At 40.7% G+C, this 15,513-nt stretch overlaps 1 protein-coding gene across 1 annotated transcript in view; it reads right to left on the reverse strand.

The window, feature by feature from the left end:
- Positions 1 to 357: 357 nt before the first annotated feature.
- Positions 358 to 15,513, reverse strand: part of MGAM2 (maltase-glucoamylase 2 (putative)) — a 71,838-nt gene continuing 56,682 nt past the window's right edge. The window contains exons 38-48 of the mRNA XM_033098651.1: positions 14,200 to 14,333; positions 13,892 to 13,926; positions 13,675 to 13,791; positions 12,964 to 13,112; positions 12,776 to 12,860; positions 12,347 to 12,403; positions 11,808 to 11,932; positions 10,305 to 10,393; positions 8,781 to 8,830; positions 7,096 to 7,269; positions 358 to 5,105 (exon numbers count right to left, since the gene is read on the reverse strand). Of these exons, the coding sequence (XP_032954542.1) occupies positions 1,938 to 5,105; positions 7,096 to 7,269; positions 8,781 to 8,830; positions 10,305 to 10,393; positions 11,808 to 11,932; positions 12,347 to 12,403; positions 12,776 to 12,860; positions 12,964 to 13,112; positions 13,675 to 13,791; positions 13,892 to 13,926; positions 14,200 to 14,333 (4,183 nt within the window). The 3' untranslated portion in view covers positions 358 to 1,937. The remainder of the gene's footprint in view (positions 5,106 to 7,095; positions 7,270 to 8,780; positions 8,831 to 10,304; positions 10,394 to 11,807; positions 11,933 to 12,346; positions 12,404 to 12,775; positions 12,861 to 12,963; positions 13,113 to 13,674; positions 13,792 to 13,891; positions 13,927 to 14,199; positions 14,334 to 15,513) is intronic.

The raw sequence follows: 15,513 nt of genomic DNA on the forward strand, positions 1-15,513 counted from the left end.
AGTGGGCCAGAAGGCTGTGCAAGTGTGTTCACAGTGGGTGGCAGACATTCATGTGTAGTCAGAACCAGAAGCCACTGATGCTGGAGTTGCTACATGCTGGGAAAGTTCACAGTATATTTACCTGGGGGAGTGATCCCCAAACCTTTTGGTTTCGGGACCCCATTACATTCAAGTTTAGTGAAGACCCCATGGGTTTAGGTAGGTTATGCCTATGTCATATTTAGTGCGTGAGAAATTAAAGTTGAGTCATTTGTAAACTAGTTTGTAAAATATTTATTTTTTCATTCATTAAAAATAACAATATATGAACTACGTGTTAACAAAAATAATATATTTTTATGAAAAGCTATTATTTTCCAAAGCAAAAGAATTAGTGAAAAGACTGACATTATTTTATATTTTATAAATCTGTGTAATGTGTGGCTTAATAGAAGACAGATTCTTGTCTTTGTCTTTCTATTCATCTATTGTGACACCACACAGCATAGAGACTCTAGAAAATGCCACTGCATAGTAAGGAGAGAATGAGAGCGAAAAGGGCTAATAACAACATAGTATTATGAAAACAGATTTGACCCTATGGAGCCCAGAAAGAGTTTGGGGCCCTCCCATGGGTTCCCAAACTCCATTTTGAGGATGCTGTCCTAGAATTGAGCCTCCCCGAGCACTCAGCTGCCTATATTTGGTTATGGTCACAAGTCTATTCATGGGGGTCCGGGGGAGCTAAGAAAGTCAGATTAAAGATAAATGGTGAATTTGGATGTGAAGGGTCAAGAACATGCTGAAAGTCCTAACACACTGAAGGAGAGACTGGACAGTAAAATATTAAAGGAGAAGCTGGTAGATAAAAGGAAAAGCAAATAAGGTTATGAATTCTGATTTCAGGGAAAAGACTGTCCCCTACACTACATCTTTACATACTCATCTCCGTCTGCGTGATTTCTGGTCTGTAGAAGAAACAAAACCTTGTAAGTGAATTCAGCCATTAGTGCTAATAGCAAGGGCCAATGACTATCTCATAAGTAAGATTCATTGTAATTTCCTGGAAGTACTTTTAATGTCTATAAATAGATGTACTTATCAAATCTGTAGAAAGAGTATCAGTAGTACCTATGGCAGTAATGTTGCAAAGTTTGGTTGCAAAGTAAAGGTGGCAAAGTTTGGAAAGTTATGTTTTTAACATCTACTATCATACTTTTATTTTCTATGAGTAAAAGAAACCTATAATATTCCTAATTTATTTCAATTCCTGGAGTCAAACTGTATAGGAGATCTACAATGGTGGCATTTTTCACATCTATAGCTATAGATAGGATCTCTTTAGAAGCAAGCAATAACACTTTCAATATGTATAATAGCAAGTTACTATATTGGTAGTCATAGCATTTGGAAAAGTCCAGAGGAAAATAAAGTGTGATTTTTAGCATGAGCAATGAAATAATGTACTGTAATATTAATAATGATTGCTCCAGCAGTTATAGGAGTGCTGGGTACCACCAGTACTCTCAATTAATGTTATTATGTTCTGAGACTCAAGAACAGGTTGGGTTATTTCAGTGACTAAGCTAAAGCAATAGTATTCACAGATCCTAATGTGGTATTATTATCGGAGATACCAAATCATCTGTGAGGTCTGTAGCTAGGATGTATAAAATATCTAAAGCTTAATGATGGGGCTTAAGAGTTATAATTAAAAAAATAGTAGTATATCTTTTGGTTCCAAAAGAAGTATCCACAAACTTAGTAATAGATACATGTCTAGATATATCTTCAACGTCCACAGTGCTTGGAGTAGCCATATCTATAAAAGCTAGGACTAATATAATATTTGTGAAAACTTATGTAGCATAAGCTCATGTACCTGTTGATTGATTTTCTGTATCTGTAATGTTGTTTTAAAGAGACGTCTGTAGTAATTATCCTGCCTTGAGTAGTAATCAGGGAGCAGTACTTGTGGTATTTGCAATAGAAGTAGATGCAGTAGCAGAAGCATCTATTGTTGTTCTGTCAGGAGTGGTAGTATTTAAAGCATACATGGTAATACTCGTAGTATCTGTGGTAGCATTAGTTGCAATAACAGGTAAATAACTGGCTGTAGAATTTGTTGTTACCATATGGTGAGTTGCGGTAGCTGGAAGAGCAGATGTTAATGTGTTTGATACTGTTGTGGTATTTGGAAGAGAAATATGTGTCGTTTCACCTGGAACACTACTGGTGCCATCCACATCAGTAATATTTATAACATGCCCTGTAGTATTGGTGGTGGGATTCACTGTGGTACTAGGGATGTAAGTGTTTGTAAGGACTGTGTCAGAAGTAGTCAAGGAATTTGTAGTTTTTGTGCTGAAAATACTTGTAGTGATACTGGTGGTAGTATATGCAGTAGTGGCATTTCTAGTCACTTCAGGAGTAGGTTCAATTTCTGCACTTTTTATATGTGAGGGAGGGGCAAAGTCTTCAATACTGGAAATTATTGTGTCTGGAGTAGCAGAAAAAGTATTCATAGCAGGAATAGTTGTAATGTTAACATCAACAGTTGTTGGACTGTGTCTAGTGGAAGTACTTATGTTAGTAACACCAGTTACCATATTAGTAATATTTGCATTCGTGGTGCTTTCAGTGCTCATGGATGTGGTATTTAAAGCATGAGTAGAGCTATCTGGAGGATACGTAGTGGTAATGATTCCAGTCGGTGCCGTTGGAGATACATTATCTGTGGTAGTGTTACCAGAAGTCCCTATAGGATGTAGAGTTGAAATGACCTGAGTAGTCATTTGCACAGAAGCAGCATTTGTAATCATAGAAACTGCAGTGATGCCTGTAGTTGCTTTTGTGTTTCCCGCAGTGGTAATATTTAAAATATTTGTAGTAACTGGATCCATGCTAGTGGATGCAGTGCTTGCAAAAGTAGTGTTGATGGTGCCTGGGTTAGGAGAATTAGTGGCAGTTAATGTTGTGTGGCTTAGGGCCTGTGTTGCAGTAGTAGCAGAATGGGTAGTGGTCAGCTGTGTGGTGTCTGTGGTAGTAGGGGGAAATGACATAAGGCCTTGGGTAGTAGAGACTGGTGTGCCTGTACCACTTGTTACAGCAAACGTAGTATATGTGGAGTTAAAGGTACCCGTTGTTGTACTGCCGGTAGTGAGGCTGTTTGTAAGAGAAGGAGTTGTACTTGGAACCGTATTAGTAGTGCTAGTAGTATCACCTTCTGTTGGGAAAAGAGTAGTGGCTATAAGACCAGCAGTATCAGTGCTAGTGTCAGCAACAGTTGTTGGGACAAGAGAGGTTGTGATAGGAAGAGCAGCATGAGTACTATCAGAAGTAGAATTTGTATGGGAAGGAGTAGTAATATTAGGAACAGTAGTAGTAGTTGTAACTTCTATAGCACTTGTTGGGAAAGGAGTGGCTGTGATAGGAAAGGCAGTATTAGTGCTACCAGTAGTTTCTGTAGGGAAAGGAGTAGTGAAATCAGAAACAGTAGTACCAGTTGTAACTCCTATAGTACTTGTTGGGAAAGGAATGGTTGTCATAGGAAAGGGAGTACTAGTGCTAGCAGTAGTAGTACTTGTAGGGAAAGTAGTAGGGCTATTCGATTCTATAGTACTTGTTGGGAAAGGAGTATTTGTGATAGGAAAGGCAGTACTAGTGCTAGCAGTAGTAGTACTTGTAGGGAAAGGGGTAGTGATCTCAGAAACAGTTGTATTAAATGTAACTCCTATAGCACTTGTTGAGAATGGAGTGGTTGTGAATGGAAAGGCAGTACTAGTGCTACCAGTAGTTCCTGTAGGGAAAGGAGTAGTGAAATCAGAAACAGTAGCACCAGTTGTAACTCCTATAGTACTTGTTGGGAAAGGAATGGTTGTCATAGGAAAGGGAGTACTAGTGCTAGCAGTAGTAGTACTTGTAGGGAAAGTAGTAGGGCTATTCGATTCTATAGTACTTGTTGGGAAAGGAGTATTTGTGATAGGAAAGGCAGTACTAGTGCTAGCAGTAGTAGTACTTGTAGGGAAAGGGGTAGTGATCTCAGAAACAGTTGTATTAAATGTAACTCCTATAGCACTTGTTGAGAATGGAGTGGTTGTGAATGGAAAGGCAGTACTAGTGCTACCAGTAGTTCCTGTAGGGAAAGGAGTAGTGAAATCAGAAACAGTAGTACCAGTTGTAACTCCTATAGTACTTGTTGGGAAAGGAATGGTTGTCATAGGAAAGGCAGTACTAGTGCTAGCAGTAGTAGTACTTGTAGGGAAAGTAGTAGGGCTATTCGATTCTATAGTACTTGTTGGGAAAGGAGTATTTGTGATAGGAAAGGCAGTACTAGTGTTAACATTAGTAGTACTTGTAGGGAAAGGGGTAGTGATCTCAGAAACAGTTGTACTAAATGTAACTCCTATAGCACTTGTTGAGAATGGAGTGGTTGTGAATGGAAAGGCAGTACTAGTGCTACCAGTAGTTCCTGTAGGGAAAGGAGTAGTGAAATCAGAAACAGTAGCACCAGTTGTAACTCCTATAGTACTTGTTGGGAAAGGAATGGTTGTCATAGGAAAGGGAGTACTAGTGCTAGCAGTAGTAGTACTTGTAGGGAAAGGGGTAGTGATCTCAGAAACAGTTGTACTAAATGTAACTCCTATAGCACTTGTTGAGAATGGAGTGGTTGTGAATGGAAAGGCAGTACTAGTGCTACCAGTAGTTCCTGTAGGGAAAGGAGTAGTGAAATCAGAAACAGTAGCACCAGTTGTAACTCCTATAGTACTTGTTGGGAAAGGAATGGTTGTCATAGGAAAGGGAGTACTAGTGCTAGCAGTAGTAGTACTTGTAGGGAAAGGGGTAGTGATCTCAGAAACAGTTGTACTAAATGTAACTCCTATAGCACTTGTTGAGAATGGAGTGGTTGTGAATGGAAAGGCAGTACTAGTGCTAGCAGTGGTAGGACTTATAGTAGCAGAACTAGTGGTAATAGTCTCAGAAGTGGTAGCCTCAGTAGTAAATGTAGAAGGAGGTAGCGAACTCGTCATAACTGTAGTAGAAACTGTAGGATCACGGTAAATCCAAGTAACCTCAGTTAACTTTTCCAGGCTGATAATCTTGTCAGTCAATTGTATAGTTAGTGTCTGCCAGAAAAGAAGAGATAAAGTTGGTATTTTAGAACTTCTTAAACATCACATTTACCTCACATTTAACAAAAAAATGATGCATTTATTCTTTTCCCAGTGAGTAATAGAAGGATATAAAAATTCCTTTTCAGGTCACATTGATTCCAGACAGACATAAAGAGATGTGCTGTGTGCATAATCCCTGTGCAGGAAACGATTCTTCTACTTCATTTAGTCAGAACCACACTGCTTGCAAGGATTTGCAGCTTTGATTAAAACTAGTGTTCATAAAACTCTCTTTGCTCTGCCACTAGATTTTAACCTTTCTGAGGGCAGGCTGGTTTCATGTTTTCACCATCCCCAATACCTTGTATAATGTCAGGCACACAGTAATGTAGTATAAGCCCTGATATATCTATATATATATGACATATATACATGTAATAATGTAAGTATCTGACTTAAGCTTCGATTGCCAGAGGTGTCTATTGCAAAGAGGCATCCATTTCAAGCCCATTGAGTCTCCTTGTTTTAGAGATCTTAGGTGATTTCAAAAACTGACTATTTGGGTTACTTGGGCCTCTTCCTGTGCTTTAAATTCCCACCCTTATATTTTAAATTCACTAATAAGACTGAGCCCTAGACACCACAACCTCGACCCCAATAACAGAACCCCAGGGCCTTGTGTACTGGCTTTCTCTCTTCTCCCTCTCTCTCTTCTCTCTCTCCCTCTTCCCTCTTCCCTCCCTCTCCCTCTCCCTCTTCCTCTCCCTTTCCCTGTTCTCTCTCTCTCTCTCTCTCTCTCTCTCTCTCTCTCTCTCTCTATCCCCGCCTCCCCTCCACTCCCTCCTCGACTTCACTGTGTGGCCCCAGGTGTGCTGTGTAATTTCCAGGCCTTATAACTTAGAAACGTGTGTCTTTTTAAAGTTTCCTGATGGTTATTGCAGAAGGGTGTCTTGCAATCTTGATAAGAACCACAAGAGCTGGTCAGGCCACAACCTTGGTTATTGACAGGCTGAGACCAGCACAGAACAAATAGGCATCTGATATGCTACCAAGTTTCCCAAAGAGAAGGTGTTCAAAGCCTTTCTCTATCCGTCTTAACTGGAAGAAGTATTTACTTGTAAAGGGTGGTTTTGAACTCAATAGTTCAGGAAAAAAATGTGTTGAAATAGAGAACTCGAAAAGCCTACAGAAAGAGAATTTTCTGAGTGTTCAGACGGTCATTTTCCAAAATCCAGCTGCTAGCAGGGTATTCTTTTCCCCTTTTACAAAACAGAATCTATACTTTTCCATTTTCACTTTCCTAAATCACCCCCTATGGGTTACTGGATCCATATTTATGTTGGATCTAGTGTCCCAAAGTGGGATACTTTTCCCTCTGGGGTTACTCTTGGTAACTCTACTGGTGATGTATCTTCAGATTAGTTGGCTCTGGCAACTAATGCAGACTCTACTACAGAGTCCAGTAGACTCTCCTGTTTATGTCACTGTTTTGTTAACCAAAACAGTTTCGCTCACATCACAGGTGGGACACATTCATTTTGATGATGGCCACAGTTTACTGCCAATTTTCACCAACCTAAATAGATGTGTCCATTTGACCAGGGATATGAGTAATTTCAGGAAGTAGGGGTAAACTCCAACAACAGGTTTATGGGATCACTCTTTCCTTTGTCATGTGAGCCTCTGCCACAGATGTAAATAAGAGTTGTTATGCTAGGCTGGGAGACCAACCCTAAGACAGAGCACAATTTCTTTTGGGAAATACCTGGAAAGGATTTCATCAGACCATTGATCGCTAACCCGTGGGCTGCCCTGCCAGGGCCACTGATGTTGTGCTTTTTACAATACGATTCAACACTCGCAGCTTTTCAGGAGCATAACTATTGCACATATCTGTAGCCTTTCAAATGCAAGTAAATATAACAATGATAGTAGCAGTGGTGATAACTTTGCAGGAAAATAAAATTAACTTATGATACAATAACATTCTCCTGAGACATACCTGTTTGTTGAGGTCAGTTTTGAAAGACATCCCCGTGATTTGCATGTTGTCATAGGTACCAGTGACTTGTGTCACATAAGAAGAGAGCAGTCCCCAGATTTTAATATACCCAACTTTCAATGGATTCGAGTCACTCAAATACTTATTGTGTATGGTCTGGATTTTCAGTGTGTTCTACAAAGGATGTATAAGGAGAAAAAAATACATAACATCTGTTGATAAGCTACATTCTACCTTAAATTGTTATGAAACCTCAAATTACAATTGTACTGGTTTGCTGTTTTATTCTTAATTAAACACATCATGAAGAAATACTTTCTGAGTACCTGCTACAATAAATTTGATGGTATCAAATATTGATGTGACTATCATACTGGATAGTGCAGCTCTAAAATATTCTCTCCCTCCTGCGCATCATATTTTAAGAGAAATCTCCACTAATTATACATCAACCAGGATCATCAGATCTAGAAACCAGTGTAAGCACATAATAGAGGAAGTGTGAGGTTAGCCTGGAGGTGTATAATTCCAGGAAGGGAAAATAGGAGGGATATATGATAGACATCTTCAAACACTTGAAGCACTGTTATGTATAAAAGATGAACAGATTTGTGTTATACTAATCCTTCGTTCACATCAACAGGAAAAATTATAGAGAAACAGATTCAAAGTTTGACATAGAACAATCCTCCCACTCTAATTAGAATTATATAGGTTCTCCATGGGATCACTAAACGTGCATGGTGGATTGATTACATCACTGTCTCCAATTACTCAACCCTCCATATCCATACCCCCTTCCAAGTCATTTCTCAAGGCCTTCCCTCTCTAGATGGCACGTCTTATCCCACCTTTGCGTCTGGGTTTGGCCATGTGACTTTGCCTTGCTAATGGGATATGATGCAAATGGAGATTTTAAAAAGTACTCAGGCATTTCCACTTCTATTTTTTCCCCATTTCCATAGTCATGAAAAAGTCACGCGCAGAGCTGCCCATAAAGCCACGTTCGACCATCTAACAGCCAGTTAAGCCCTCAGGTATGTGAGTGAGTACAGACAGGATCAGACTAGGAGACCCATGACTGATTGCAGACGTCTGTGAGCCAGTCAAGATCAGCCAAGACCAGCCCATATCATCTGAATACCGCAAACTGGTGAGTTAAATACGTATTTATTGTTACGTGCCGTTGAAAGTTTGTGATTGTTTGGTAGGCACTACTATTATGCAAAAGATAGTTGATCTAGCATTTATCCTTCCAAATTTTACCAACCAGAACGATGCTTTCTCATCCTTGGAATGTTATACATTGAAGGACTCATTTTACCCCCGGAATTATATGAATTACAAGTTTCATTTTATAGAATAATGGTACACTAGATAATTGGCAAAATAAGGACTGTTTCTTACTTATTTCGATGTCACAGACCTGAGTTATAAAAGTAGGAAGGTCCTCCTATTAAGATGTGGGATATTATACACAGGGTGCCAAAAAAAAAATGTATACACATTTTAAGAAAGGAAAAAACTGTATTAAAATTGTAATACTATATACTGATCACAGAAGATGAATACAAGTCATGTGTATAAATTTTTTTGGCACCCCCGGTATTTATACAGTTAACTGATAATGTTTAATTTGTAGCTAACTGAAAGAAGATTTATAAATTTCTGTAAAAATGTCTTACCTGAGCTGCTGTAAATTTTGCCAAGAAATAGTTGCCATTTTCATAGGTATCTGTGAGCAAGAAAAAAGAATAAGTAGCCACTCGTTACTTCAACTGCAGCATATAATCTTAATACAGTCAGAAAACGTCCCAATGGGATCACAGTTACTGGTCAGGATAACATGACTTTTCTGTGCAGCATCAAAGGTAGGAGCTGAGGGAATAATTCACCCCAGTTTAACGTGGAGACGTGCACGTGGAAGAGGATATTTAGAGGTGAGGGTCAGGAGGTGGCAAAAACCAGAGAACCTGGGTTGAATCAAGGTCTTCTACCATAGGCGAAGAAGTGTGAAGCCTACTGGTTGGTTTTTTCTGTGCCAACCCAGAGAGCACATAGCCGTGAGAGTTTCCATGGCTATGATGATAAAGGCTCAGAGCAAAGGAGAGTGGACAGGATCAGGTTCTCCAGTCAGATCGACGTGGATGAAAATCTCCGCTCCTGTACTTAGTAGTTGTACAAACTCAGGCAAGTGACTTAACATTTTATCATCCATCAAATGGAGAGAGGAACAGTACCTCGCTCATGGTGATAGCTCCATATTTCTGTCATACTCGTATGTTAAGTGCAAAGAAATGGGATTCATAAATTAAATATGCAGTATGTTTCCAGCAATATAAAAAAAATGAAGAATTGTCTTAAGGAATATGAAAGAAAAAGCAATAGAGCAAAAATAGTAAAAGTGGTTACGGTTTCCCTAATTTTCTAATTTTAAAATGTTTTTCTTTAATGAGAATATGTTACCTGTATAATGAAGACAACTTAAAGGAGGAAAGCTTTAGAAATATTACTAGTGAAAAATGAGCTATAATTTTGGAAACTGTGACAGGTTACAAGATTAGAATGTTCTGGTCTACAGTAATAAGTCTTGGAAAATGGCGTTGGTTGGTAACAGTGTATCAATATTTCTGTAGAAATATCTGAGGAAGAGGATGTTCTGATTATAGTGACAAAAACCAATGATCTAAGGTAGAACTATCATGTCCCTAGATTGGGGAAAGAACACGTACATAGTAATATTTCGTTGATAGAAATATCCTTTTGACAATACTTAATTCCCCGTGTCTGAGACACTAAGGAATTGTTGAAGCTCTAATTTGTCTCCCGAGCGGGCCTACTTAGGAGGAAAAGGGTGCCTGGTAATAGATGGCTGGCCCAAATAATACAGCCAGGGTTGGGAACCACTGAGAATGAACTGTCAGCCTGATGTTTGCATCCACACTCTTTGATCAGAGTGAGACAGTTACACAGAGCTTGTTCTTCCCTCGCTGAGTCCATAACATCAGTTGCTGGACCTACAAAGCTGGGTACCACATACTCTTCTATAATACTGAGCAGCCCAAAGTTGCAAAAATGCTCCCACCACCATTACTTTGTTAACAGTAGCAGAAATGAGAGGTTTTCAGCTTGTGCCAATTATATCCTGAGCCTCTAGGATGTGGTTTTTGTGAGTGCTGTTTGGAGGACCCTGGAAAGCTCATACTCACCGATGCTTTCTCCATCATCCCAGAACATCTGGCCTTCAGCTTTTCCGTTGTCATCCAAAGCAACAATTAATCCCATAAATTTTTGTCGACTATGAAAAAAAGAGTTATTTCTCTCTAGATTACAGGTTATAAGAATGAAGGATAGCTTCTGTTGAAAATATTATTCATCCAGAACAAGGAAAGGTAATGGATTAAAAATGCACATAAAACTCCAAACATAAGTAAAATGAGATAAGATACAAGAGACTTAAAAGCTAATCGATAAAGACATTTAAAATTTAATGGAACATTTGGTAAAACTTCAACTTTCAAAAATCAAATACACATACTTTACTTATATACATATTCTAAGTAATATGATAAGAAGCTAGTTCTTCTCGAAGAAGAAGACACCCTCCCAAAAAAACAAAAACAAAAACCACCCTTCAGTAGCTTTCAGATTGCTACAGAACAAAATGCGACATATTTATCCTGGCATTCATAACTCTCCATGACCTGATCCTAGCCTGCTTGGATTTTATTTATTTTCTCTCTGTCACGTATCTACATTCCAGTTATACTCGATGGTTTACTATTCCCCAAATCCAACTCACTTTATATCCTTAGTTTTTTTCCAAGTAAAATGCTATATTTTTTTTATTTTTTTTATTAGTTTGAGGTGTACAAAGCAATGTAATAGTTAGTCATTACACCCCTCACAAAGTGATACCCCTCCCCCAATCTACTACTTGTCTGACATCGTATATAGCTGTTAAAGTTCCACTGACTACATTTCCTATGCTGTACTTTACATCCTGTGACTATATATATATAAAATTATAGTTGACGTTCACTATTATTCTACTTCAGCTTCAGGTGTATAGCGCAGTGGTCAGGCATCTACACAGTCTATGAAGTTCTTCAATCCTCCCAGAATATCTTTTTCCCTTGTTTTCAAACATCTAAACCCCGTTTATTATTCAAGACTCATCGCAAAGCCCTCTTTCATATTGAAACCATGCTTTCCACTGTAAGACTGACAGTTAACTTCTCTGCTTCTGAGTTATTGTCTTTCTGTGTGTGTCTCTCTTGATATAATGGGTTCTCCTTCATGTTATATGTATGCATGTATGTATCCATATTACATATTACATACATGCATGCATATATACAATCTCTCCTTGCGTTAACCAGAGTTGACCTGGGAATGAGCACAAAATCCCTGGATAGCCATCACACATCAAAGAACTCATTAAGATCCCTATTTTTGCGAATAGTGTGGAAAGAGGTACATGCTTGCCCTCAAGACCTTTGACACAAAGCTACAGATAAAAGCTCTCCCCAAGACCGACTTCCTGGACTCATCCTCCTCCAGGTGCCATACAAAAGGCACTCCCAGAAGCACGCCAGGGATGCTGTCGTGATTTGGTTTATTTACGCACAGAGCCGGGTTGCCGTGGGCAGCTCCTGAGAGGCTGCCTCATGATGGACCAGGGCGGCCATCGGTACCCCTCCGCTCCTCACCTGGACTGAGTGTTCATGGCAGGCTCCTGCCAAGGCAGGATGTAGCCTCCTCTGACGTGCAGGTTGATGCGGTCAAGGGGGGCCTCCAGGAGTCTCCACTCGCCTGTTGACACGTTGCCCGATTCCTGGAAGGGAGGGTACACACCAAGGCTGATGACAGAGAAACAGAGGACATGAACGCATGCTTTATCACCAGTCCTTCCTTCCAAAGGAAGTGTGTTGGAAAGTCAGCACAACACTACTAATCTAAGGAGAAAATCTCAGATTTGCAGCTTTGCTAAAAACTGGAAATCTAGGCATTACTCTTTATGCTCCAGAAAAGGTGGGGCGGGGGGAGGGGTCCATTTGATACGGGGGTCAGATTTTACCTAGTTATGCTTTTATGGATACTTTTATTCAACAGACCTTGTGTGGCTGAAAGGGTGAAAATTATTGCCTTAGAAAATATGTGCCTGGAAGTCAGACAAAAACTCTAGCCCCTCCCCCGCCCCAGCCTGTATGGAACAATTTGGTGCTTCACAAAATACGTTAGTTCTTACCGTGCTATAGTCATACCAACGGGCTCTGGGAAAATAAGCGAGGATCTCAAAAATGTTCTGAAACACAAAATCCAATGTCGTTATGAATATTCCAATCATTGAACTTTAATTTTTAAAATTCTTTCTGTAGAATTAAGATGAAAATGAGAATGTTATTCATGATTATAAGAGGCTGGAGGTTTTATCGAGAACGATACTGGACACATCTTCATATACCCAGAACAATAAAATTTTTCAAAAGGTCCACTTTATGAGGATGCACGGTGACAAGACATTAAAATGAGAAATCCAGTGAGGTTAAGTTTTCCTTAATGGAGACCTCGGAAAAAAGACAAAGACCAGAGAGCCGGACAAGACGATCTTTCGAATGCCCTTTCTGGTTTTACATTATGTGACTGGAGGGCTTGAGATCTGCGCTGGGACACTCACCCTTTGCAGCACGGGGCTGACCAAGATGGCAGCGCCCAGCATGAACTGATCGTCTATAGCCCATGTGGTGTTGTCATCGCTAAACCTACAAAAACAATAAAAATGTTCCTGACACTGTTACGACTGCGGCTTAGAGTTATTCATAAGGCAGGCCCAGACCTGCCGCTGGGGGCACAGGTGACACTCACTCATGGAAAAGGGGTCGGACGACAGTGCTGCCCTCGGCATGAGCTGTGTGCATTAGTGTGTAGAGGTACGGCAGCAGGGTGTATCTGGTCTGCAGGACGTCTCTCGAGTACTTCTCAAAGGTCGAGTTCCAGGCCACAGGGTCTTGTCTCTGAAGGGATAAAGGAGCCTTTACTGCATCCTAGTGGTGTCCCGTAAGGGCCAGCTGGCACATATCCCACAGGTAGGCTACACACCACTTCGCCCTTCATTTCTAGCCTACCCTTTTCCTCCACTCCTGCCATCTTACTAACCTAGAGCTTCTTGCTTCTTCCTCCTTATCACGGACCCCAAGTCTCCTGCTCAGGTTTGGCCTTAGCCCTGCATGTGTGTAGAGAAGGCTCTCTAGGACACACTAACATATCTTGGATGGCTTCGAGCAAAATCCAGACTCACTATCCTTAAAGGCAAAGGAAGCTTCTTTGATTTCGGACCGTTAGGGAGCCCTCGACACTTCTCTCCTCAGAGGCACTAACCCCCAAGAGATGAGAAAAAGTGTACTTTTGAAAATCACTGGTAATTCTGGGGTTTCAAACTCTGTGAGTTGTCCAAGAAATGGAGGTTCTGGTGATTTTTATGAGTTTTCTCAACAAATAATTACGATACTTTTGAGGGTTAAAAGGGAGCTGTGATTTGAGGGCACGAAACACCTGCAGTATAAACTGCCACCTCACCCGTGTCCCGATGCTGTTGTGGTTCCTGGAAAATGGGTAAAAGGCCCCCAGTTGCATCCAGCGAACACACATCTCATATTCAGCGTCTCCAAAGAACCCACAAATATCTGCTCCTGTCTGAGAAGATGCAAAATCAGAGCAAGAGGTGGGACTATTGTAGGTTGCAGACACACTGAAACCTGACTGGGTAATCAGTAACGGCCCCCCTATGACTTACATAAGGTATTCCAAAGAGACTGAACTCCATCATGCCTGCAATGAGAAGATACAGCTGTGATGGACGAAGCTGCCCTTTGGGAGGCTAGCTTCGCCCTGTCTCTTCTGTACCCCATTTGAAAGTCCCGGGCGATGCATGATGAAAATATCAAAAGATGGGGATAGATTAAAACTCACACCTGTAGAGAACTCAGCTCTGTTGCTGTCACTGTCCACACGGACGGTGGTTAGACATAATCAATGCAGGTGAAGAGCACACACTCCAGGCCCCTCCCCACCAGCAGAGGGCCCCAGAATGAGCCCACACACCAATGATGGACTTCTTCAGCTGGTCCCACGCGGCCGTGTTGTCTCCCAGCCAGTGGCCTCCCCAGCGGCCAGAAGAGGGGAACGTGGAGCGGGTGATGACGATCCCTCGTTGTCCCGTCACCTCCTGCACAGCTCTGTTTGGAGGGGAACGAGGAGGTGAAATGAGGGCGAACTTGAGGGTGGGCAGCCATGGAATTTCATTACTGAGAGCACAGCACTCCATTGTAGCCAGAGCTTCTTCCCTGAAAGCATCTGTTATTTAAAAGTGACACTAAGGGTCCCAGGGAACTTCACAGCAGGACAACTGGAGATGAGGCATCTCCTAAAATGTGGATTTCCTTTCCTTTAAAAAAATGAAATTAACTGGCTGTCTACACAGGGGTAGGAAAAGGGGGTGAAATTAGGTGTAGGACAGATGTATTTACGGACCGACTGCTCCGTTCCTGGTATTCTACTGGTCTCTTTCACACGCATTGTCTCACTACCTCACCTCTTCTCACTATTAGGAAACTGAGGCTCAGAGAAGTGAGATAATTTGCCAAAGGTCACTTAAAGAGCAAGGAGGAAGGTCTGGGATCCAAATAAAAGAAGATATGACTACGGCCATTTTGGTCATATTCTCTCTCCCACACAACTCCTCAAAAACCAGAGTAAACTGTACACTGAGGCAAATATACATTAAAAGATGTTTAAGTATTTCTTGACTGAAGGTAGATCTGCTGCCTGCAGCCGGAGTCGGAAAACAAAAACAATCATGTGAGAGAAAAATCAGTGGAACAAAAGTGAAAGTCTATTACAGATGCTCATATATAATGCAATTCAAATATTTGCTAAATAAAGCATCAAAATCAATAGACACAGATGAATTATTCAATAAATGAGGTCAGGAAAGGAAGCTAGCTACTGTAGTGGAAACTTAACCCATTTAGGTCACTTCCAATATTTCACACCAAAATAAACCCCAAAATGGATGGTCATGTGCCCACGCTCGCACATCTGAGTGAGAGATAACGAAGGCCTGAAATAAGGCAGGATATAGAGTAAGGGTGGATGTGAGCGACGCAGAGAACTTTGTTACTGACCATTTCAGAACTCTAGAAATTAATCAGCCATAGGAAGAAATGAAAGTCGTCTATCCAAGAGAAATATTAAATCTTGGTAAGACAGCGAGTCATGTGAGATTTTTTTTTTTTTTTAACTTGGGACAATTTTCAGCGTGTCCCTTCCCTAGCTCATTGGCACCAAAAGCCAGCAGCAGTCTTAAAGACACCATTCCCAGAGCATGATAATTATTTTTCTAACTTCCAGTCCCAT

The sequence above is a fragment of the Rhinolophus ferrumequinum genome, chromosome 26 (genome assembly GCF_004115265.2).
Source record: "Rhinolophus ferrumequinum isolate MPI-CBG mRhiFer1 chromosome 26, mRhiFer1_v1.p, whole genome shotgun sequence".
Lineage (NCBI taxonomy): Eukaryota > Metazoa > Chordata > Mammalia > Chiroptera > Rhinolophidae > Rhinolophus > Rhinolophus ferrumequinum.